At 45.1% G+C, this 26,507-nt stretch overlaps 1 protein-coding gene across 2 annotated transcripts in view; it reads left to right on the top strand.

Annotated features, from left to right (window-relative positions):
- Positions 1 to 26,507, top strand: part of PPP1R9A (protein phosphatase 1 regulatory subunit 9A) — a 342,676-nt gene that overhangs the window by 180,727 nt on the left and 135,442 nt on the right. For both annotated transcript variants that reach the window (XM_073629582.1, XM_073629581.1), the window contains exons 4-5: positions 14,094 to 14,214; positions 22,371 to 22,475. In XM_073629582.1, coding sequence (XP_073485683.1) covers positions 14,094 to 14,214; positions 22,371 to 22,475 — 226 coding nt within the window. The remainder of the gene's footprint in view (positions 1 to 14,093; positions 14,215 to 22,370; positions 22,476 to 26,507) is intronic.

The raw sequence follows: 26,507 nt of genomic DNA, 5'->3' as shown, positions 1-26,507 counted from the left end.
ATATATATATATATATATATAAATATAATTGCATTTTATATTTGCCCCCCTACTTTTGTCCCTGTCCCCCCGTGTGCCCCCCCTAAATATGAAAGCTGGAGACGCCACTGCATACCTCCCAACATTTTGAGATGGGAATGAGGGACACCTATTAGCAAAAGTATGTAGGCATAGGACACACCCCCTTAAGGGAGAATTACCTGAAAAAAAGATTAGTTACATCCACAAGGGCTTTTTATTTACCACTACTATGCCTTTATATTGGCTTTTAAAATCTACAAATGCAGCAATTTAGAATTTGGATGAAAGATTTAGCGCTGGGAAACACTTTTTGATAGATAAGTAGTGCATTTCTTTTTTTTTTTTTTTTTTTTAGCTACAGGCATCATTCAGATATTCAGCCGCTTGATTGTTCTTATAGGCGGCGAGAGGAGGCTCCCACCTATGTAAACGCCATTCAAACCACACATGTGAGGTATCGCCGCAAACGTTAGAGTGAGAGCAATAATTCTAGCCTTAGACCTACTATGTAACTCAAAACATGCAACCTGTAAAAAAAATTAAATCGTCGTCTATGGGGATTATTAGGTACCGAAGTTTGGTGCGCAATCTTGAAGCGTGACATGTTAGGTATCTATTTACTCGACGTAACATCCTGTTTCATATTATGCAAAAAAATTGAGCTAACTTTACTGTTTTTTTTTTTTTTTTAAATTGCTGCACAAATACCGTGCAAGATAAAAAGTTGCAACAACCGCCATCTTATTCTCAAGGATCTCTGCTAAAAAAGCATATATAATGTTTGGGAGTTCTGTGTAATTTTCTAGCAACAAAATGATGATTTTTACATGTAGGAGAGAAATGTCAGAATTGGCGTGGGTGGCAAGTGGTTAAGCAACACACCCCCATAGTGTACTACTAGTTTTCAAGAGGAATTCCAGACAAAGGGCACATTTTTCAGTATACTGCTTGGCATTTCTAAATGTTCCCTATAACATAGCAAGTCTTCACTTTTTTTAATTTCTTTTCACTTTACGTGAATTTTTATTTAATGTTTAAACTGTGCATCTAAAAAAGAAAAAAAAAGCAAGCCGGAATAGCTTTCCCTTTTCAAAGTTATTGCTGAAGGTTATGTTTAGCTCGGAGTCCTCCTTTAATGAAGATTCTGCAAGCTTTCTCTGGCTGTTAGTGACAGTGGTTGGAGAACACAAGGGGCAGGTGTGGGTCGCTCAGCACACAAGGGGCAGGTGTGGGTCGCTCAGCACACAAGGGGCAGGTGTGGGTCGCTGAGCACACAAGGGACAGGTGTGGGTCGCTCAGCACACAAGGGGCAGGTGTGGGTCGCTCAGCGTATAATGGACAGCCGGATCCTGCAGTCAGGCCTGTACGACCTTCAGCTGCCTTCCATGTATCTGCCTGGCCGGAGGTGCCAATGCATCGATCATACGCTCCATAGAGTAAAGGATTTGCTGGTCTAGCGTTCTTCCCTACAGCTCCGTCTACTTCATCGCTGCTCTGTGTATAATTATAATGGCGTTTTATTACAAGCTGTGTATAAAGCCTGACACTGACCTCTGCTGGCCAGCTAGATGTGTGTATACTTTATGGCCAAACATACTGTATGTGAGCAACCCTCCAAATGATTGACTTTGGGTGTTTCCAGTGAAGGGTACCGGTAATGACAGTGGTCTCCGAACGTTCTCAACAATGGGCCAGTTTGCTGTCCTCCAGACATTATAGGGACCGGAATGGGGCCAGTGGGAGTAGAAAATGTCCTGGGGTCAGTGATAGTAAACAATGCCAAACCTTTAGTGGGAGGAACTGTGCTCTATCATTGGTTTTAATGGGAGAAGTTATGCTCGAATATTGATAATAATATAGTATTGATAAATATTGTTCATAAGAGGAATGGTGCCCCATTGTTGGTGTCAGTGGGAGGAATAGTGCCTCATTGTTGGTGTCAGTGGGAGGAATGGTGCCCCATTGTTGGTGTCAGTGGGAGGAATAGTACCCCATTGTTGGTGTCAGTGGGAGAAATAGTGCCCTATTGTTGGTGTCAGTGAGAGGAATAGTGCCCCATAATTGCTGTCAGTGGGAGGAATAGTGTCCCATCTTTAGAGTCAATGGGAGGAATAGTGCCCTATTGTTAGTGTCAGTGGGAGGATTGGTGCCCCATTGTTGGTGTCAGTGGGAGGAATAGTGCCTCATCATTGATATCAGTGGGAGGAATAGTGCCCCATAATTGCTGTCAGTGGGAGGAATAGTGCCCCATTGTTGGTGTCAGTATGAGGAATAGTGCCTCATCATTAATATCATTGGGAGGAATAGTGCCCTATTGTTGGCGTCAGTGAGAAGAATAGTGCCCCATAATTGCTGTCAGTGGGAGGAATAGTGTACCATCATTGGAGTCAGTGGGAGGAATATTGCCCCATTATTGGCGTCAGTGGGAGGAATAGTGCCCCATCATTAGAGTCAGTAGGAGGAATATTGCCCCATTATTGGCGTCACTGGGAGGAATAGTGCCCTATTGCTGGCGTCAGTGGGAGGGATAGTGCCTCATCATTGGCATCAGTGGGAAGAATAGTGCCCTATTGTTGATATAAGCGGGAGGAATAGTGCCCCATCATTGGCATCATTAGGAAGAATAGTGCTCCATCATTGGTATTGGTGAGATGAATAGTGCCCCATCATTGGCGTCAGTGGGGGGAATAGTGCCAAATCATTAGCATTAGTGAGAGAACTAGTGCCCTATCATTGGTGTCAGTGGGTGGGAGGGTTCCCATGGTTGGTATCAGTGCAAGGAATAATCTTCCATTGTTTATGTCGGTGGCAAGAATTATGCCCCATTGTTGGTGTCAGTAGCTGGAATAGTACCCCAAGGGACAGATAAAGGCAAGCAAAGGCTAGCATCTGACCCCGGGCCGCACTGTAATACAACATACAAAAGACATTTTAGACAGTTGTGCATTTTCAACCTTGTGGCAGCAGGCCCTTTTCTGTTCCATCATGACTATGACCCTGTTCGAAAAACCAACTCTGTAAAGACATGGTTTGATCCTTTTTGTGTGGAGCAACTTGAATGGTCTACAGAGCTCTGACCTCAACTCTACTGAACAGCTTTTAGATTAATTGGTAGACTGATTGAAAGCCAGGTCTTCTTGTCCAGCTTCACAAATCTGAGGTAAAAATAAAAATAATCACAGTCACACTCCAACACCTTGAGGAAAGTCTTCTCAGTGGCTTTAATATCTGCAAAGTGGGGGCCAACTGCATATGAATGCCCATTGTTTTGGATTGTGGTGGCCAAAAAGTTCCTAAAGGTGTGATGGTCAGGTGTCCACAGTCCTTTAGCCCAGGGGTCTCCAAACTTTCTAAACAAAGGGCCAGTTTAATGTCCTTCAGACTTAACGGGGGCTAGACTGTGGCCAGTGGGAGTAGAAAAGGTCTCAATGTCAGTAAGAATAAACAATGTCTTATCTTTGGTGCCGATGGGAGGAACAGCACCCCTTTGTTGGTGTCATTGGAAGGAATTCTGTCCCTTTATTGGTATCAGTGGATGAAAATAGTGCCCAGGGGGCTGGATAAAAGCAAGCAAAGGGCCGCATCTGGCCCCCAGGCCGCAGTTTAGAGACCACTGCTTTAGCCATATAGTGTATAATGGGTTTGTAAATATAATTCAGTGTACTTCTCAGGGCCGGATCCAGCATTTCTGATGTGCAGGTGCAGTAAAACAGTAAAAAATGGATGCAAGGTCAGTAGAACACGGTACTTGTATATATAAAATACTTTATATAAAAATATAAAATTGCACTCACAACACACTACAGGGTTATCAGGGCAGAAGGCATGGTAATTTCCATGGCCGCTTCCTTTGTTCTCCGTTAATCTTATGTAAAACACGGTGGACTCATACTGTGAATACCATTCTTCCATAAGCGAATTTGTGAGGTCAGGCACTGATGTGGACAAGAAGGCCTGGCTCGCAGTCTCTGCTCTAACTCATTCCAAAGTGTTCTATCAGGCTGAGGTCAGGACTCTGTGCAGGCCAGTCAAGTTCCTCCACCCCAAACTTGCTCATCCATGTCTTTATGGACCTTGCTTTGTGCACTGGTGTGCAGTCATGTTGAAACAGGAAGGGGCCATCCCCAACCTGTTCCCATAAAGTTGGGAGCATGAAATTGTCCAAAATGTCTTGGTATGCCGACACCTTAAGAATTCCCTTCACTGGATCTAAGTGGCCAAGCCTGTCCCCTGAAAAACAACCCCACACCATAATCCCCCCTCCACCAAATGATTTGGACCAGAGCACAAAGCAAGGTCCATGAAGACATGGATGAGCGAGTTTGAGGTGGAGAAACTTGACTGGCCTGTAGAGAGTCCTGACCTCAACCCAATAGAACACCTTTGGGATGAATTAGACATAGACACACTCCTAAACCTTGTGGACAGCCTTCCCAGAAGAGTTGAAGCTGTTATAGCTGCAAAGAGTGAGCCAACTCAATATTAAACCCTACGGACGAAGACTGGGATTCCATTAAAGTTCATGTGCGTGTAAAGGCAGGTGTCCCAATACTTTTGGTAATATAGTGTATGTTTGAATGTATAATTGCTTTAAGCCTTTGATTAAGGGCAGGGGTCCATGTTGTATTCTGTTCAGTACGTTAAAATTGTTTTACTTGCCCTGGAAATTTGAGTGTGCTGCCGGTTTTCTGAAGTCTGGTACTATATTACCAATGGATACCAACTGAAATGTGAAAACATAGGCAATATCTAACTGAATACATTTTGCGGTGCAAGCGTTTGGGAATATTGAGTTCTCTTCATAAGGCATGGTGGCATACAAATAACTGAACAATTACATACTTGTGTATGAGCATGTATAACGAACATCAGAGAACACAAGTTAAAACAACTCTGTTTCCTGAAATCAGTCTTACAAATTAGGGACTTCCTGCAAAGAACACATCGAATACTCAGCTCTCCTGCTGCCCGCACTTCAGATCTCTGTTTTAATGAATAGAAACCGCCAGCTAAAGAATCTGCAGAATCCAACACTTACGGGACTGTAGGCTTTCCGCTTTCCCATCTGGCGCTATGGTTACTCCCAGTGGTCCCTTTGTCACTGCGGGATACAGTAGTAATGAGGGGTCCGTAGATCAAACCATTGAGCATGGAGGGGAACCAGGAATGTAACACTTCCAGAATGTCGGGTTCTGTGGGCTCTCCAGCCAGAAGTATCTCTTCATCACTGCAGAGATCTGCAATGAGGACAGCAGGAGATGTGAGTATTCCATGTCCTCTTTGAAGGGGGGGGCCTTTATTTTGAAGATGGATTTTAGTGAAAGTTGCTTCAATTAGACTAGGGGTCTCCAAATGTTCTAAGCAAAGGGCCAGTTTACAGTCCTTCAGGTTTCAGGGGGGCTGGACTGTGGCCTGTGGCCCTGGCATCAGTGGGCATAAACATTGCCATGGGAGGAAGAAAGCCCCATTGTTGGTATTAATGGAAAGAATAGTGTCATCAATTTTGTCAGTTGGTGGAATAGTGCCCCATCATTGGTGCCAGTTGGTGGAATAGTGCCCCATCAATGGTGTCAGTTGGTGGAATAGTGCCCCATAATTGGTGTTGCAGTGGCGGCTGGTGCTCAACATTTTGGGGGGTGGCGCAAACAAAAAAAACATCAATTGCAGCCTCACTGTGCCATCAATTTCAGCCACTGTGCCCATCATATGCAGCCTCTGTGCCCATCATATGCAGCCATTGGATGTGGCCTGCAGCGGGGGCGACGAGGGCTTCGTTTGCAGGTAAGTGTCACATAATGTGACAAAAAAGAAACAGCAGAGTTTACTTCCTCTTTAACCCTGATGATCAGGCACAGACTCAATGTCCAGCAGTCTACTTAAACATTATTGGTTAAGGCAAGTGTTTGACTATCTATCTATCTATCTATCTATCTATCTATCTATCTATCTATCTATCTATCTATCTATCTATCTATCTATCTATCTATCTATCTATCTATCTATCATCAGTAAAAAAAGCCTGGTACACACTATGAGGTTTTTTTTCCGTTCACATACACATGGGTCGAATGACGGCTGTTTTTTTTTAACTTGCCAATGTCTTCTGACATTCGGTCCGTGTATACGGGGCATTTTTTCATCCTTCCATCTATTAAATCTTCTGCCCTTGTTGTTTTAACTTTGGATAATAAAACATTTTTTTTTCTGCCAGCAAATACCTTATACAGCCCACTTCCTGTTTCTTGTCTGGTCATTAGCCTGGGCTTATGACATCATGCACAGCTCTCTCTCACTCTCATGAGAGTTTGCCAGGAATGGAGGGGGGGATGAGCCATAAGAGGGCCAGTGAGAGCTGCAGAGCTCGGGGTGTGCCTCTGTGTGTCTGTGTAAATCCAGGAAGTGAACAGGCAGCAGCTTCAGCTGCCCACAGTTAAAATGGTTGCAGCCAGACTGCGTGCAGCATATTTAACAAGTACAGAATCACAGTATATATAAAAAAATAAGCAATGTGGTTGGAGGGAAGCTTCAGAATGACAAAGATGTTTTTTATTACAAATTATGTGAGCAGACTGCAGTTCCTCTTTAAGGCCTCGTGCACACAGGGCGTTTTTCCTGCCGGTTTTAGCAGTGTCAGACGTTTTTTTTTTTTACAGCTTCAATGCACCTCTCCATGTTATTCTATGTGTCCATGCACATATAGGCGTTTAGGAGCTGTAAGTGGCATAGGCATTTTCAATCTATAAAACAAAGCCCAGGGCCAGGGCATTCGGGAGCAGCAACGTTAAGCTGTAAAAACGCCTGACGCGGCTAAAGCATCGACTCCTGCGTCTTTTATGCCAATATGCAATGTAATACATTTCTGCAGGGATTTCTAATCCCAATCCCAATTGATTGGCAAGAAAAAAATGAAAAAAAAAATGTAGCCACCATATTTAAGGACTTCTGGTTTAGATATGCTTTACATTTTACCTATTTAATCCGGTGTAGTCCTAAACTAGGTTTGTTCCCTTTGTCTCCGGGACAGAAGTGACCATGAGCAGATTCTTTGCAGTGAATATTCAATGAAGAAACCCAGCGGTGTAGCAATGATGAATGTTTCTTTAATAGCCCCAATTCCAGAGAACAAGCTGCAGAAAGTGATATTTAATAAGGAACATCAGTCTGTAGTCTGCAAAGTCCCAACCATGTACCAGACAAGGCTGTGACTTTACATACACAATTATCTGCTGTTGTTTATTAAACAATCTCAAATATTAATTGTTCACTAGAATAACATTTCCCATTTATGTTTCTTCGTTTTTAACCCCTTAATGGGGGGGTTTCAAACAGTTGCTACTTGTGATACACCACATTACTTTAAAGCGGAGTTCCGCTTAAAAAAAAAAAAATTAAAGTCAGCAGCTACAAATACTGCAGCTCCTGACTTTTAATAATCGGACACTTACCTGTCCCGGGGTCCAGCGATGCGGGGGGATCGAAGCCCCGCTCGTCTCCCCCTCCGCTCGGCGGCGCCGGCATTGTAACTGTGGGCGCCCGGCTGTGGCATCACAGCCGGGCACCCACTGCGCATGCGAGAGCCACGCGCCGTGACTGGCCGCGCAATCATCTGAAACCTGTGATGTGTCCCAGATTATTGCCTAGAGGGAGGGGGGAGAGCTGATCTCCCTTCCGGCGCCGAGGGAAGTGACGTAATGAGCCGAGTTGAGTAATGCCGCGTACACACGACCGGACTTTACGGCATACTTGGTCTGGCGAACCTCAGTCCGTCGGACAATTCGATCGTGTGTGGGCTCCAGCGGACTTTTTTTTTTCTCAAAAGTTTGACGGACCTAGAAATTAAACATGTTTCAAACCTGTCTGACGCACTCGAGTCCGGTTGAAAAGTCCGCTCGTCTGTATGCTAGTCCAACGGACAAAAACCGGCGCTAGGGCAGCTATTGGCTACTGGCTATGAACTTCCTTGTTTTAGTCCGGTCGTATGTCATCACGTACGAATCCGTCGGACTTTGGTTGATCGTGTGTAGGCAAGTCCGTTCATTCGGAAAGTCCGTCGTAAAGTCCGTCGAAAAGTTCGCAGGACAAAGTCTGCCGTAAAGTCCGGTCGTGTGTACGCGGCATTAAGAGGCAGATTACGAGGGACCCCCTAGCAACCAACATTAATAGGTGAGTAAAAAACAAAAAAAATTTCTCCAAATGTTTTTTTTAAATTTATTTCATGCACATTAATACCTTTTATTTATTTTTTTTTTTTTTTGGGTGGAACTCCACTTTAAATTAGAGCTGCACGATTAATCGTTAAGAGTTGTTATCGCGATTTTTTTCCCCTTGCGATCTTGAAAAAAGTATTTCCTGATTCTTTCTATGTAGAGAATTCTCTCTGCTCTGCTAAAGCCGACAGCCATCAAAAGAAAGGAAAAAAAAAAGGCAGTCTGCCAAGAATCTCAACATTCTTTAGCGGTGAAACTTAAGTATAAACATTGTAACAAGTTGTCCTTTAGCCCCGGTTCACACAGGGGCAGCCCGGACTTGCACAAGACTTCAGCGGCGGCTTGCAAAATGACTTCTTTATAGAAGTCGTCCCAAAGTAGTACAGGAACCTTTTTCTAGGTCGGAGAGACTTGAGTCATTCCTATTAGAACGGTTCCATAGTACAGAACGGAACGCGACTTGTAAAACGGCTAAGTCGCCTGACCAGTCACCCCTGTGTGAACCGGGGCTTAAATCAAAGGAATGCACTTTGGTGTGAAAATGAGGGAAGTTTAACCACTTAAACACTAAACTTTTTTTCTGACATTCATTGGTTTCAAGTTAAAAATCATTTTTTTCTCTGCTAGAAAATTACTTAGAACCCCTAAACATTATATATATATATATATATATATATATATATATATATTTAGTAGAGACCCTAGAGAATAAAATGGTGGTTGTTGCAATTCTTTATGTCACACTGTGTTTGCACAGCAGTCGTTCAAATGCAATTTTTTGGGAAAAAAATGACACTTTAATTATTTTTTTTTTTTAAACTAACCAGTAAAGTTAGCCCAATTTTTTTTGTATGGTGTGAAAGATTTTACGCCGCGAGAATCGTGAGAGAATCGTTTTTTGTTTTTTTTTATTCTAAGCAAAAAAATTGTGATTCTCATTTTGGCCAGGATCATGCAGCTCTACTTTAAATCATATTTATATATTTTTTATGTTTTGAAGGAAAACTGCCTGGTTTTGGGTGATTTGTAAAACTTTCACCCCTTTCCTGCCCAGGCTAATTTTCAGCTTTCAGCGCTGTCACATTTTGAATGACAATTGCGCAGTCATGCTACACTGTACTTATATGAAAGTTTTATCATTTTTTTAGACAGATAGAGCTTTCTTTTGGTGGTATTTAATCTCCACTGGGGTTTTTATTGTTTGATAAAAAAAAAAATAGCAAAAAAATTGAAAATAAATTAATTTCTGTTATAAAATTTAGCAAATGAGTAATTTTTTTTCCTTCTCTGATGTGCACTGATGAGGCTGCGCTGATAGGTTGCTCCATAGGCGTGTGCACAGGGTATACTGGTTGTGCCTGGGCACACCCTAGTCACCCCATGCACATTAGCATTATTGCTCTGTGTAGCAGAAGGGCGATGGGAATAATCTCCTTAATCTTACCTGTTCTGACATAAGAGAAGGGTTTACGTACTTCTCTTCCACTGTGCCGGCAGGGAGATCAATGCTCTGGGGTCCTATATATGTAGACACACACATACATGTGTGTTTGAGCTTTAGGGTGCGCACCCTAATTCAATAGGCTGTGCACACCTATGGGTTGCACTGATAGACACTGGCGATGCTGCATTGATATGTGGCACTGATAGGCAGCACTGATATGTGGCACTGATAGGCAGCACTGATGGGCACTGATAGGCAGCACTGATGGGCCTGATGATCAGCGCCCTGATTATCTGTGTAAATGTCCCCTGTGACACTTGCTGGTTACCCGCTCTTCTCACGCAGTCACAGTGTGTGAGGAAACGATTGCCAATAACCAGCAAGTTTGTTTATCTGTGATTGGACACAGCTGATCACATGGTAAAGGGCCGCTGTGATTACAGAGCGCGCCGGAGCGCTCCCCAGGGGGCACGCGGGGGACGTGATTCTGGGAGGATGTCCATGGACACCCTCCCAGAATGAGATAGCCGCGCTGTAGCCATCTTTCAGTTATAGCGTGGGCATGAAGTGGTTAAAGTGTATCTAAACTCAAGAACAAAAATGTAATATATAGCAGCTTACCAGTCCTTAGATGTAGTGGCTGCATTAGTTTCTTTTTTGAGGCTAAGTTCAAGTACAGAAAAATACTTGTTGATTCTGCCTATGTAATCCAGATGAGGAGGGGAGGGGGTGTTTGTAGGTCAAAAGAGGAGAGCAGTCAAGGGTAACAATGCTCTATAGATGCAGTAGGGTGAACATTGTCATTGTAGAAGCATGATCACCACTCACCAGGTAGAAATAAAGAGAAAAAAAAGGAAACTAATGCAGCCATCATATCTAAAGACTGGTAACTTATGCTTACAATATTTTATATCATTAGGGTTGGTGCAAACAAATCAAGATGATTTCCAAGGACCTTTTTCTCAGTTTACAAAGGGGCTTAATGTGTTAACCAGCAAGGAAGGAGAATATGGACAGGACCAATGAAGTGAAACATTGTGAAAACCAAAGAAGATAGATACAGATGAATCTCCAACCAAAATAGTTGTATCTAAAAAAAAGTTTGGCTATTGTTTTGGCCCATTGTTGCTTCTGGCAAACCCTGCCAATACCTTCTGTGCCACTGCTTACTTTGTGGATCATCCAGTCTTTGGTCTTGGTCTCTTGGTCTTGTTCCTTTAGTGACTCAGTAACCTTTGGTGGTCTACGTCTCTTACCAGCACCTACTGCCGAGGTTTGTGAGTATCCTGGGCGTTGACCCAAAAAGTATATACAGCTTTTATTAGCTTTATTAGCCTTTTTTAGCTTTGATAGACCAAAAGCCAATCCATACAGTCCAGTTTTATAAACCATAAACTTAAAGAGAGTATATGGCGCAATTATAGAGTATAATGATACACTGCCCCTATGACCACATTCCAACTCTGAATAACATAAAAATTAGGGATGAGCCCAATGTTCGAGTCAAACGTAAGTTCGACTGGAACATCGGATGTTCGCCCATTTGCCGAATTTAGAACATTATGGGGCGTTTGTGGGAAATTTGAGCGCCCATGGAATGCCCCATAATGCACTGGATACCGTCAATGCACTGTGAGATCTCAGTGGGAACCCCACACCAAAATTTAAAAAAAATTGTGTGGGGGTCCCCCCCCAAAATCCATACCGGCCCCATATCCAAGCATGCAACCTGGCAGGCCACAGGAAAAGAGGGGGGGACGAGAGAACGGCCCCCCTCCTGAACCATACCAGGCCACATGCCCTCAACATGGGGAGGGTCCTTTGGGGTCCCCCCAAAACACCTTGTCCCCATGTTGATGGGGACAAGGACCTCTTCCACACAACCCTTGCCCGGTGGTTGTGGGGGTCTGCGGGTGGGGGGCTTATCAGAATCTGAAAGATCCCGGCCCCCTCCCTATGGGAATGGGTATCGGGTACATTGTACCCCTACACATTCACCAAAAAGTGTCAAAACAGTAAAAATGACAGGAGACAGTTTTGGACAATTCCTTTATTAAAAATAAATAAATTTTTAAAAAAGTGTCCCGCAATGTAAATCCCTCTTCAATCACAGCGCCGACGACCCGAGAAAAAAAACAGAAAAACTCTGCCTCCATGGAAGGCATCCCACCGACTGCAGCCTTTTCACGATGACAGCTGTTATATAGCTAAGGGGCGGGCCGCCCAGTGATGTAAAAGGGTGACCCCGCCCCCTCTGACTTCACATGGTACAGTTGGTACAGTTCAGGAGGGGGGCACTCTCTTGTTCCCCCCTTTTTCTGCAGCCTGCCAGGTTGCGTGCTCGGACCTGAAGGGCCTGTTATGGATTTTTGGGGGGACCCCCACACCATTTTTTTTATTTTGGTATGGGGTTCCCCTTAATATTCATACCAGACCTGAAGGGCCTGGTATGGATTTTGGGGGGGACCACCATGCCATTTTTTTACAATTTTGGCACGAGGTTTCCCTTAATATTCATACAAGACCCAAAGGGCCTGGTAATGGACTGGGGGGGGGGCACGCCATTTTTTTCAAGGATTTTTATCTATATTGCCGGGACCCGACAATACATTACAGCCGCAAGCAGTTTTAAGTGAATTTTTTCCTTTAGAAATGTCATTTTGCTGTGGTACTGTTATAAACATGGGAAAGATGCGCTACTTTACAGGCAGACTAAAGGGACACACCCCCCCCCTGCATGATATTTAAAGGAATATTTCATTTTTATTGTTTCATATTAAGCATTATTAAAATCACTGCTCCTGAGAAAACGGCAGTTTTTAAAACTCTTTTTTTGCATTGATACATGTCCCCTGGGGCAGGACCTAGGTCCCCAAACACTTTTTATGGCAATGACTTGCATATAAGCCTTTAAAATTAGCACTTTTGATTTTTCACGTTCGTGTCCCATAGACTTTAACGGTGTTTGTGCAAATTTTGTGCCTGTTCGCATGTCCTGGTGCGAACCGAACCGGGGGGGGTGTTCAGCTCATCCCTAATAAAAATCTAAATAAAAAACAAAATAGTAAAACAGAGGTTGGAGGGTACTGAATACGGTATCAAATAAAGTTGCAATTATATAACGTTAAAGTGGATGTAAACCCGATTCATGAAATTTGAGTTGGGCACATACATCTGCAGTGTTTTCGTATCTCTATTCAAAATGTCCTGTAGCTGTCTCCTGCTCCATTCTTCTGTTATCAGCCTAATAACTCCTGACAAGTTCTCTGTCACATATGATAAAAGCAGCCGGGGTTTTGTGTTGGGGGAATGCTATAAGTAGATTAGCAGAGTGCTGAACTATTCAACCATCAGCTCTGAAAGTCTGTACTTATGAGGAGAGGAGGTGTGTGCCTTTCCTCCAATCAGCTGTCTTGGCTGTATGCCCAGGCTTCACTGCAGTGTTGAACAGAAAAAGAAAATCTCCTAACAGGATGTGCACTTTCTAAACAGTATATAAAGATGAAGACTTCAGATATACAAGTAAAACTTGTAGGGAGATTTGTTTCATCTCTGTGTATCATCTGAGGCTGTTCACTTCAAAATCAATCAAGTCCATATAATAATTCCATAAAAATGTCCATAAAAGGTGAGTCCATATATTTGGCCAGGCAAACACTTATGCCGCGTACAGACGAGTGGACTTGCCAACGGGCTAAACTCCGTCTAAACGGAAATATTTAGAACATGTTCTATATCTGAGTCCGTCGGAAATGCCGACAGAAAAAGTCCATATTAAACCTATTTTATTCAAAACATTAAAAAAGCAGGTTACATAAAATCATATTTCAAGTTGCATACACATTTCATTATCAATATAAATATTGGGTGCAAATTCTCTATTTCCTACGTGTTTCAAAAATGCTTTCTTTCTCAGGGTAACTGAGAATTTGTAGAAAACCCCCCACCCATGATCATCAGAGCATGCAGCAGATAAAAACACCACCGTTTTGGAGGAACCCAGGATTATCTCCCTCAACAGAAATCTGTGGACACCAGCCCTCTACTATGATTAAAGCTGTTCAAGAAATAATTACTTCAGGGAGTATAGAAACACCAGACCCAAAGGAGAAAACCCCAAACTTAGGGGGAAGTCCAATAGGCCAAAGTTGACACCACCAGCAGAGGAAGTCACACTGGCATCCGGGGAGCTCCCTGGATGCCAGTGTTGGTGGTGTCAACTTTGGCCTATTGGACTTCTCCCCAAGTCCCTTCCAGACTAACGATTTTGCTCAGATTTATTGAGGGATGTTGACATTCATGTGACGGGTGAAGGCATTTGGAAGATTTATTATAAACCATACTCTTAGCCCTTTGTGTCATATTTTTCTCTAGGATAATAAGATCGATTACTCACTGCTGTTACCCAATTGCTTTTCCAGATGAAGACGGACTTGGTGTTAGCATTATCGGAATGGGAGTTGGAGCTGACACAGGGCTGGAGAAGCTTGGAATATTTGTTAAGACTGTCACCGAAGGAGGGGCAGCCCAGAGAGACGGACGGTAAGAAAAAGACATCTATTCCTGAGCACAGATAACTCGTGTCTAATGTGGAGGATTTCTCAATGAAAATTAGACTCAACTGTGATGCCAACTAAGATAGGCAACATCTAGATGGGGCCACAGCAGCCTGATTACACATCTGTCTTGGAGCAAGAGGAGTTGGAGAACTACCAATATTAACAAAACCTCATATTAACCAATATTAAGAAAACTCAGCCCCCAGTCACACTTGAGTGTGAGCATTTTTGGGCAACTGTAGAGCGTTTTTTGCACGTTTGTAGATGCATTTTTTGGCCTTGTTTAGGCTTGAATGTTTTTGTTTCAGCCATATTAATATTTGAATGCTAGCTACTAAGAGGAGGAAATGCAAGGAATTCCATGAAAAATGCACAATGCCCCCCCCCCAACCATGTCCCAAGTGCAATTTCCCCCTCCCTCAAACACACAGACCTCAGATGCATTGGGGCAGATGGCTGTGTGGTGCCCTTCCTCCTAGGTCTTCTTCATCTTGACATGTCAGAGTTGTGGAGGAGCCTAGGGCAAGCTGACTTTTAACAGTTTTGCCAGAGATGCCGCTGCGGCAGGGGTGTGGGATCGCAGCTGGGGGAACCCCACTGACTGTCAGATCAGGACTTCACAGAGTTTGCTTACCCAACCCCTACCCACATTCCTTGTTGGGAGGAGATGGGGCGGGTATGCAAACTCTACACAGTCCCAATCTTACAGTCCTGGTGCAGGAGGAGAGAGAGGGAGCACGGCCCACACCTCCTCCTGGCTCTCCTCTCCAGATTCAGCTGGTTACTTCTCACACTAAGCTGACAGGAGTAGTGATGCTTCTGCCACTACTCTTGTCAGCTTGTAGCAGCAGAAACTCTCCTGGTGCCCCCCCCCCCATCTCACGTGATATCACAGCACCCGGGGCAGCTGCTCCCCCTTTGTCCTATCCCTGGTTCTACATTATATAACTTTATGCAACCTACTGTGAAAGCATCTTATGGCTCACTTTTTCTAAGATGTTATGACCACCTGGTAAGACTTATCCTGGGAATATGGAATATTCAGTCTATAGATATACAGACTTTATTTTTTCACCTAAATATATCATTATTTTTTCCACATGAATATAATATTTCATAGGAATGTTCTTTATAGATGGTTAATATCACTATTAATTCTAAATTTGTACTAGAAAACATTGTATGTGTATAGATCAGTGTTTCTCAACTCCAGTCCTCAAGTCGCCCCAACAGGTCATGTTTTCAGGCTCTCCATTATTTTGCACAGGTGATTTGATCAGTTTCACTGCCTTAGTAACTACCACGGCTGTTTCATCTGAGGGATATCCTGAAAACATGACCTGTTGGGACGCCTTGAGGACTGGAGTTGAGAAACACTGGTATAGATGACATTGAGGGGTTAGTGCGACCAGTGGTGGTGGTTCACTTTTGAAGTACACACAAGATAGCTGTCTGTGCCGTATAAAGCTTTGAAAATAAAGATTTTAAAAAAATGCTAACTCTACAGTCACACAGACCTGAGAAAAGTCTTGTTTTCTGCAGTTACCAGCCAGCGCTTTGTTGTACGTCAGATGAAAGGGGCGCTTTTGCTGGTGATTACCGGCAGACATACTGGATCAAGCATTGGATTCTGCCTCAGATATAGATAACACAACTTTAAAGCACAACTTCAGCTTCGTGGGCATTAAAGTACGACTCAACACAACTGAGATGCAGATAGCTGAACTGTTTAATCCATCGCCCCTGTTCAGCTAGATTGTGATTCAGGTGCTTCTTCCAAAGTAGTCAGGATGGTGACCCCGTTATAATTGTAGCTTTGTAGCTTCCTGTGTCACCTGTGCATTCATTGGGCAGTGCTCCTCCACTTTTCCTTTAAAGCTGATTTTCAGGGAAAACAAAAATCTTCTTGCAGGAGGACTAACACCAACCTCCCCCCCCCCCCCCCCCGCCGCTGGGTTTACATGCTCATTTATATCTAGGGGAACAGAAAAATAAGTTTTACTTACCCAATACTGCTCTCCCACCATGCTCCTAGACTGGTGCCCACAGCTTCTTCTTCCGTATGCTTTGATGGTCGAATGTCCCTTGATGTCATCAAGTACAATGCAGGGCCCATAACCCCTCTAACGTCATCAAGTACAGTTCAGGGCCCATAGCCCCTCTGTCATCATCAAGTACAATGTAGGGCCCACAGCCCCTCTGACGTCATCAAGTACAATTCAGGGCCCACAGCCCCTCTGACGTCATCAAGTACAATTCAGGGCCCACAGCCCCTCTGACGTCATCAAGTACAATTCAGGGCCCACGGCCCCTCTGTCATCATCAAGTATAATGTAGGGCCCATAGCCCCTCTGATGTCATCAAGTACAATTCAGGGCCCACAGCCCCTCTGTCATCATCAAGTACAATGTAGGGCCCACAGCCCCTCTGACGTCATCAAGTACAATTCAGGGCCCACAGCCCCTCTGTCATCATCAAGTACAATGTAGGGCCCATAGCCCCTCTGATGTCATCAAGTACAATGTAGGACCCGTAGGCCCTCCTGATGTCATCAAGTACAATGCAAGACTCATAGCCCATCTGACGTCATTAAGTACAATGTGAGACTCATAGCACTTCTGACGTCATAAAGAACAATGCAGGACCCATAGCCCATCTGATGTCATCAAGTATATTGTAGGACCCAAAGCCCATCTGACATCATCAGGTACAATGCAGGACCCATGACCCCTCTGACATCATCAAAAACAACACAGGCCCCATAGCATCAAGTACAATGCAGGGTCCATAGCCCCGCTTTGGATCTGATGACTCCAATGGACAGCCCTCTCTCAGAGGAGAATAGAGGGGAATGCCGGCTGCTGGAGCAGCGGAGAACAGGTAAGTAAGACTGCTTTCTGTGGCTCCCAAGACATAAATGAGCATTTCACTCTACAGTATGGGGGAAGCCCCATTTTAGGGGAGGAATCCAAGTTTTGTGGTGTTTAATGCGGTCTACACTGTCTGGCCCCCCCCTTTCATTGGACGCCGTTCTAGTGTCTGCACAGATTTGACGGTTTTCAGTTCTTGGCAGCCCTTCAGCACATCTGCACACACACAGGTGATTTCTCAGAGGGTATGCGCAGATCTGCCACAGGGCTCACTCAGAACCTAGGGCCCTGCGGCACATCTGCGCATGCACGGGGGGGGGGGGGGACATAATTATTTAGGCAGATAAATTAACTAGCAGCACAATGATTCAATCAGATAACATGCCAATAGATGGGGAACTCATCTACTTCTTCTTTTCATTGTCCAGTCACAGACAGGGGGGGGGGGGGGGGGGGCATAACAACCTGGGATCAGAGGAAGTGGATTGAATGATGTTGCTGTCTTGGAAGACTGAGGAAACCTTGTGGCAGGGCACGACTGTGGAGTAAATGTGTTTCAGCAATACCTGCAGTGTACTCATTAAACCATTTAAGATGGTTCAACTAAAGCATGCTTTTATATTCTTTTAGGGCTGGTTCACACATGCTTTGGCCCCTGAAGAGTGATCCGCATTTGGATCGCTCCTCAGACCGCATTTTACAGATGGTGAGGGAGTGTAGTAGCTCCTTAATCGCTGCACTGTCTGCTGCACTGCAGGTTCTTGCAGGTTGGCCCTATTCACTTGAATGCGTCACGGGATATGATTCCTGCTGTGGGTTTAAAGCAAAGCATCATTGCCGTGGTACGTGTACCCCCCCCCCCCGCAGCCTCTGCAGCTAAAGGGGAAGCAGTTGGGAGGGCAGAAAAAAAGTGGCTCAACCATGGGGTTTTACCAGCCCGCTAGTGTGAATGAGCCCTTTGGGTAAGGTGAGGTGGTCATATCAAGTTCCAAGTCCATCAAAGATCCCTCCGATGTTCCTTCCGGCTCCCTTCTCTCCAACGTCTCATAATGAATTCAAAACATATCCTTCTACTAAGCAATGGTCTTCAATCAATAGACGGCACACATCAGCAGATATCATTAAAACACGACATGGTACATTTACACTCAACAAAATACTTTGAAGAAACTGTTTAACTGGAATTGATTTTAATGCCATTAGCCGGCATTATTAAATTCTTTAATTTATCCAAACCTGTTCTTCAACATTTTTGTATAATAATAATAATAATAATAATAATAATAATAATAATGGTTGTTCAAAGCCTTGAGTGATAAAATTAAAGTACATGTAAACCCAATCACTAAAATCTCATCTAATCTTTCACAAAATAAAGAGACACAACATTTTGATATCCTCATTCTTCAAACATAATTCATACAACTCCCCTACTTCAATACCAGGCGCGCTCTCACACTTTGAATGACAATTGCGCAGTCATGCAACGCTGTGCCCAAATGACATTTTTATCATGTTTTTCACACAAATAGAGATTTTTCTGGGTAGGTATTTAGCCCCCTTTCACACGATCGGACCGTTCAGGTCCGCCTCTCAGTTTTGACGGCAGACCTGAACGGGCGCTCCATGTTAGTCTATGGAGCGTCGGATGTCAGCGGAGACATGTCCGCTGACATCCGACCCGGTCCGATCCGCTAAAAGCAGACGGATGGCCCTACGTCCAGGTCCGTCACTGGCGGATCGGATCGGGTGAGATCTGATGAAAACGGACATGCTGTCCGTTTTCATCCGGTCCCTCCATAGGCGGCAGCGGCGCCTGACAAGCCCCTCCCCGCTCAGTGAGCAGAGAGGGACCTGTCATCCGCCGGCTCAGCGGAGATCAACGGACAGATCTCCCGCTAAGCCGGCAGACCGAGGCGGGCTCCGTAGAAACAGAGTCCGCCTCGTGTGAAAGGGGCCTTAATCACCACTGGGTTTTTTTATTTTTTACTAAACAAACAAAAAAAAATTGGGGAAAAAAGTTTTTTTTAACTTAATTTCTGTTAAAAAAATTTGCAAATAAGTCATTTTACTTCTTCACTGATGGGCACTGATGAGGCTGCACTGATGTGCACTGGTGAGGCTGCACTAACGGGCACTGCTGAGGCTGCACTGATGTGCATTGATGGACACTGATGAGGCTGCACTGATGTGCACTGATGAGGCTGCACTGACATGCACTGATGAGTCTACACTGATGTGCACTGATGAGGCTGTGCTGATGTGCAATGATGGGCACTGATGAGGCTGCACTGGTGAGGCTGCACTGATGGGCACTGATGAGGCTGCACTGATGTGCACTGGTGAGGCTGCACTGATGGGCACTGATGAGGCTGCACTGATGTGCACTGGTGAGGCTGCACTGATGGGCACTAATGAGGTTGCATTGAATGAATGAATGAATGATTTGTAGAGCGCTGCAAATGCGAACTGAATCGCCTCAAGGCGTTGATGTGTTGTGTTGCCAGCTTCATTAGAAGAGGTAAGTCTTGAGCTTTTTCCTGAAGGCCAGATGGTTTTCTTCCGCGCGGATGTGAGTAGGAAGAGAGTTCCATAGCCGAGGTCCCTGGACTGCGAATCTTCGTTCTCCCCTTGCTTTGTAGCAGTATTTGGGAACTAGGAGGAGGTTTTGGCTAGATGATCGCAGATTGCGATTCGGTGAGTAATGTTTTATTTTCTCTCGGAGGTATTGAGGCGCGTTACCTTGTATGCATTTGTGGGTGAGGCAGAGGGTCTTGAATGTGATCCGATTCTTTTCCGTTAGCCAATGTAGGCTCCTCAGGGATGGGGAGATGGACTCCCAGGGTTTTTTCCTGTTAGTAGTCTTGCCGCTGCATTTTGAATGGCCTGTAGGCGCGTAAGCTGATATTGGGGTAATCCTATGTAGAGTGAGTTTGCGTAGTCGAGACGGGAATTGATGATTATTCCAACTACTGCTACTTTGTCCTCTTCTGGGATGAAGGGGATGAGTCTGCGTAACAGGCGGAGGAGATGGTGAGATCCGCTAACTACTGATCCTATTTGTGCATCCATTGTCATTCCTGAGTCAAAGATAACTCCAAGACTTTTAGCTTTGGTGCTCGGGGAGATGGTTTGTCAAAAGATGGTGGGAGGTGTCCATGGAGTCTTGGTTTTGGGATTTTGGTTAGCGTGTAGGTAGAGAAGTTCTGTTTTTGACCCGTTGAGTTTGAGGGAACTAATGGTCATCCAGTCATCTATTAAAGTGAGGCATTTCTCAAGTTGCTGATGGTGGTCTTTTTGTCCGGTGATCCGAAAGTAGATTTGGGTATCGTCTGCGTATGAGTGGAAGCAGAGGTCTGATTTTTTGATGATTTTGAGGAGAGGGCGGATGTAAATGTTGAATAGCACTGGCGACAAGGGTGAGCCCTGAGGGACTCCACAGGAGATTGCCCGGGTTTCCGAGGTGAATGCTCCTAGTTTTACTGTCTGCGAGCGATTCTCTAAGAAGGATGCGAACCATTTTAGACTAGAATCTGTGGCTCCTGCTACTTCTGTGAGGCGGACAAGTAAAGTATTGTGGTCCATTGTGCCAAATGCTCCACTGAGGTCTAACAGTACCAGGAGACATGGTTCTCCGTCATCTGCTGCTTCGAGTGCATCGTCCCATATTTTTAGAAGTGCAGTTTCCGTGCCATGGCCTGGGCGGAAACCTGATTGTAGAGTGTCCAGAAGTTGATGCGTGTCCAGGTGGCATTGTAGCTGTTGTACTACCGCTTTCTCCATAATCTTGGAGACGGTGTTGAGGCTTGTTATCGGTCTGCGGTGGTTGGGGTCTTTAGGGTCGAGATTAGGTTTCTTTAGCAGGGGTTTAACGGTGCCTTGCTTGAGGGTGGTTGGTACAATCCCTTCTTTGAATGACTGATTTATGAGGTGTGTTATAGTGGGAGCCAGGATGTCGGAGCATTCTTACAGGAGTTTCGTGGGAATGATGTCGTTTGGTGATGTGCTGTCTTGAAGGCTTCTCATAATGTTTTTAGTCGTGTCAGTGGTGATTGGGGTCAAGAAGAAGTATGGTGGTTGTGTGCTGTTCGCGTCAATGTCCTCTTTTTGCTTTGGTTGGGTAAGGTTGGTTGCTTTTTTCTGTTGAATTGATTGCATTGCATTGATGAGGCAGCACTGATAGGCACTTATAGGCGGCACTGATGGGCACTGTTGGGGCTGCACTGATAATCAGGGCACTGATGACATCAACATGGGGAGGAGGGCCTCTTCCCCAGAACCCTAGCCGGTGGTTGTGGGGGTCTGTGGACAGGGTCTTATCGGAATCTGGAAGCCCCCTTTAACAAGGGGCTCCCTGATCCTACCCCTCCCATGAGAATGAGTAGGGTGTATATTGTATTGTCATTCACCAAAAAAGGGTCAAAATTAAATAAAAACACAGAGACAGTTTTTGACAATTCCTTTATTTAAAAAAAAACAAAAACAATGTCCCCCAGTGTAGATCCGGCATCAATCACGATGAACGCCGCCACCGACTGGAAAAAAATTAGCTCTGCACCTGTCGCTGGCTCCCGCCATCAGCGCGCTCCGCCGTCTGACAGTTCTTAAATAGCTAAGGGACATGGCCACCCGCAACCCAACCCAGTGGATTGAAAGGGCCTGGTATGGATGGGGGGGGGGGGGGGCATGTATTTTTTTTTTCTGATTGAATTTGTGCTCAAAACTGATGCGATTCAGATGCGTTCCCATAGAAGGCAATGAGCCTGGAATTCGCATTTGAATCGCACAGTAGTGCTCAGAAAATGCACAGGACTCTTTTTAAATTTGCAGTGAATATGTACTGCGGCTCCATAGAAAAGGCTGCCGGTTCACAAGTCATACGAATCGCATGTACTTCAAAACGCATCCAATTTGCATATATGTGAACGGAGTATTTAGTGTATTTTCTACTAAAATCTTGCGCTTGATAAACTGTTATGCTTATATTGTGGGACCTAAAAAATTGGAACTAGCTCTGGCAGCAAAAGGGTTGAATGAACAGAGGTGAAGAAGGGCGGGAGGGAAGAAGGTCCTGGGTGTTGGTGATGGAGAACAAAGTATTACTTCTAAACACCTCCTTAGATCTGCTCTTCTAATTCTTCGCTGACTCATCTAATCATGAGCCTCCCAATGATCACAATATCTTTCGTTTTATTTACAGTGTTTGTTGTTTTCATGTACTTTTCCCCTTTTTTTGCTGTAATAACCGTCACTTTGTCTGCGTCCTCAGGATCCTCGTCAACGATCAGATCTTGGAAGTGGATGGGATTAGTCTGGTCGGCGTCACTCAGAACTTTGCAGCAACTGTTCTTCGAAACACCAAAGGAAAAGTCAGGTAAGGCCCTTTATCTGCTAATCCTCACACCTCCGCCTCGCCGCCGGTGAAGAACGGCGCATTTCAAAGCTTTTTTCTGGGATTTAACCTATTTTCAGATTTACCTCTAATCCCGCTTCTATAAATACCTCGCTTTCATTACACCAAAAGATCTGACACCAACTGCAAGACAGAAAACTTCAACAAAAAAAAAAAACTTTTAGGTGACCTTAAGATTCAGTTCACACCATAGAAATGCGGTCCGGATGTGTTCCAGATGCTTTTCTGCATGCGCGTTTTTGATGCGTTTTTGGTGCGTTCCAGTGCATTCCCCCCCCCCTCTCTTTTCTTAACTTAGGGCCAGTTCACACCATAGAAACGCAGTCCGGGTGCGTTCCAGATGCTTTTCTGCATGCGCATTTTTGATGCATTCCAGTGCGTCTTTGATGTGTTTTTTGTGCGTTTTTGATGCAGTCCAGTGCTTCCCCCCCCTTTTTTCTTAACCTTAAATAAGGACCAGTGTGTTGCAGTGCTTTTTTGGTGCATTTAGGTGTGTTTCGGTGCATTCCAGTGCGTTATTGATGCATTTTACAGCATACCAGTACAGTCCAGTGCAGAAAAAATGCAGCATGTTGTACTTTTTTTTTCTGGAACTGAAACGCACTGGAACTGCAAGCACTGGTGTGAACTAGGCCATTGAAAACCATATAACCTACTTTCCATGCGTTTTTGATGCAGAAAAAAAAACGCACTGGACTGCATGTGGTGTGAACTGGCCCTTAATAAGGACATGTGTGTTCCAGTGCGTTTTTGGTGCGTTTAGGTGCGTTCCAGTGCTTTTTTGATTCTTTTTTAAAGGATCACTAAAGCAATTTTTTTTTTTTAAATAACAAACATGTCACACTTACCTCCACTGTGCAGCTCGTTTTGCACAGAGTGGCCCCGAACCTGGTCTTCTGGGGTCCCTCAGCGGCTGTCTCGGCTCCCCCACCTCCCCCCCCCCCGCAAGGAGTCAACACCTTCATGTGAGCTCCCTCGCATGGTGTTGAGTGCTTGTGGGCGCACTCCCCGTGATACAACCGGCGGCCATAGCCGCTCATTGTATCACTGGGCCCCGCCCCCCTGGCACGCTGCATCATTGGATGTGATTGACAGCAGCGCGAGCCAATGGCTGCGCTGCTTTCAATCCATCCACTCTAGCCAAACAACAGCCAGGCTGAGCGGCGAAGAGGATGTCGGGAGTGAGCGCGGGACTTTCGAGGGGTCAGGTAAGTAAAACGGGGGGGCTGGGGGGGGGGGACGGTATTGTCGGATGTTTTTTCACCTTAATGCATAGAATGCATTAAGGTGAAAAAACTTTTACCTTTACAACCCCTTTAAGCGTTCCAGTGCAGGAAAAATGCAGCACGTTCTACTTTTTTTCTGGAACTGGAACGCTGGTGTGAACTATTCCATTGAAAACCATATATCCTACTTTCCATGCTTTTTTAAAGCAGAAATAAACGCACTGGACTGCATGTGGTGTGAACTGGCCTTAAAGCCCATTTGGAGCTTTCAGCCAAAGAATTTCCAGCTCCATTAAAACGAAAGGTGTGCAAAGTGTTACAGTGTGTTTTCTTTAAAGAGTAGACACAGCTTTAGTAGGAAAGCCCATCCCCTGCCAGCATGCTGAAGAGCAGGACTTTTGCTCACGGTGTGGAAGCAGTGGTCTCTCTGCAGCAGTGGTGGTCGGTGGTAATTTTTTTTGGCGGCGGTCGGTGGGCAGGTCAGGTGCACTTACCCCATCTATGCAGCGCTTCACCGGAGGCTTCCCTTGCTTCTCGGCAGTGGCGGCTCTCCCTTCCCCTGTTCTCCACGGACATCAGCGGCTTCCGTTTCCTCCCTCCTCGGCGGCCAATTGGCACTCTTCTCTTTTCGGCCAATCGGAAAACGGGTCTCAGACCTGCTTCTGATTGGCCGGATTGAGAATCAGTGTTACAACAGCGAATATTCATTTGCTGTTGTAACACCTGAGTGGACTGTGAGCGCAATGCTCTGCGCTCCGAGCCCACCCTATTTTGAGCCCATGGTTCTAATCAGGGCGCTTAAAAAAAACACCCCCCGCCGCTGTAATTCAGGCGCCCTGAAAGGGGCCGGACACCTGAATTAGGGGTGGCCGCGGCGGCCATGGATAGATTCATGCTATGCATCATATTATTCATCTATCCATTATCCATTCTTCATATAGGGCAGGGGTAGGCAACCCGGGGCCCTCCAGCTGTTGTGGAACTACATTTCCCATGAGGCATTGCAAGGCTGGCAGTTACAATTACTCCCAGAGGCATGATGGGACTTGTAATTCTGCAGCTGGAGGGCCCCATGTTGCCTACCCCTGATATAGGGGGTGGCGAGGAGGGAGGGGGCGGCCCCCTAATGGATGGGCCGCCACTGCTCTGCAGAGGTCTGCCATGCTTCCTGTTAAAGCCCAACTCCAGAAACATATAAAATTAGCTTGTTTTGTCTATTATTGTTATTGTTATTTAGGGATGTACCGATACCATACAGGACTCACACAAATGCTCCCGAAACCGATACTTTGCATCAATACAAAATGCATGGGCCTAAAACGCATTGCAAAGAATCACATGCGATTTGAAAAGGAATGAAATGCGATTCATGTCCAAATCGCATGCAATTTCCCTCACTGCTCCTATGTGTGTGTGTATAGAAAAGGGAAAAGCGCCATCTAGTGGGCAGTTTATTAAAAATGTTAGAACTCCTGCTGGCTGCTGGAGGTGCTCACAGGGCTGGGGGGAGATATTGAGGCAGTCCGCCCCCACGCTAATATCACTTTCGCCCTATATTTATTTTATTTATTTCAGGTACTTATATAGCGCCGTCAATTTACGCAGCACTTTACATATACATTGTACATTCACATCAGTCCCTACCCTCAAGGGGCTTACAATCTAAGGTACCTACGGGATCCCAGAACTTCTCCATCAATACAGAATGAAAGGGCGCAAATTGCACTGAAAAGAATTGCAATCGATTTGAACAGGAATGTGGTGTAATTCTTGTCCGAATCACATGCATTTTCCCCCACTGTGTGCATAGAAAGGGAAAAGCGCCATCTAGTGGGCAGTTTATTAAAAATGATAGAACTCACAGTAAATATTTGGGCAAATGCAAAATCTGTGTCCCGATCCTGCCGACAATAGCAAATCATAGCCGTTGGAGGTGCTTACAGGGCTGGATGATATGTAGAGGTGTATTGCCCCCACGCTGACATCACTCCCCCCCCCCCCCCCATACCCAAGGGGTCCCAGAACTTCTCCTCCAGCCCTGTGAGCTCCTCCAGCGGGTGTGATTTGCTATCACTGGCGGGACCGGTACACCTATGCAGATTTTACATTTGTCCAGATACACTTTATTACCAAAAGTATTGGGACGCCTGCCTTTACACACACATGAACTTTAATGGCATCCCAGTCTTAGTCCGTAGGGTTCAATATTGCGTTGGCCAAACCTTTGCAGCTATAACAGCTTCAACTCTTCTGGGAAGGCTGTCCACAAGGTTTAGGAGTGTGTCTATGGGAATGTTTGATCATTCTTCCAGAAGGGCATTTGTGAGGTCAGGCACTGATGTTGGATGAGAAGGCCTGGCTCGCAGTCTCCGCTCTAATTCACCCCAAAGGTGTTCTATCGGGATGAGGTCAGGACTCTGTGCAGGTCAGTCAAGTTCCTCCACCCCAAACTCGCTCATCCATGTCTTTATGGCCCTTGCTTAAAGTTCATGTGCATGTAAAGGCGGGTGTCCCAATACTTTTGACAATATAGCATATGTACCTAATGTGAGTTGCAACGTTTTTAATAAACTTCCCACTAGATGGCTCTTGCTGTGTTCAGTAGTCCATCCTACTTATGATGGAAAAGCAATGGTGTTCACATAAAAGTGGATATCAAACAGCTGAACGAGGAAACACCTCTTGTATCAATCAGTATCTCTATGCCACAGTATTCACTTATGTCCGGACTTGTGAATTCACACATCCAAGATGGATAAAGGATGAA

The sequence above is a fragment of the Aquarana catesbeiana genome, linkage group LG05 (assembly GCF_042186555.1).
Source record: "Aquarana catesbeiana isolate 2022-GZ linkage group LG05, ASM4218655v1, whole genome shotgun sequence".
Taxonomy (NCBI): domain Eukaryota; kingdom Metazoa; phylum Chordata; class Amphibia; order Anura; family Ranidae; genus Aquarana; species Aquarana catesbeiana.
The sequence above is the reverse complement of the archived record's forward strand: the minus strand, read 5'-3'. Positions and strand labels throughout refer to the sequence as shown.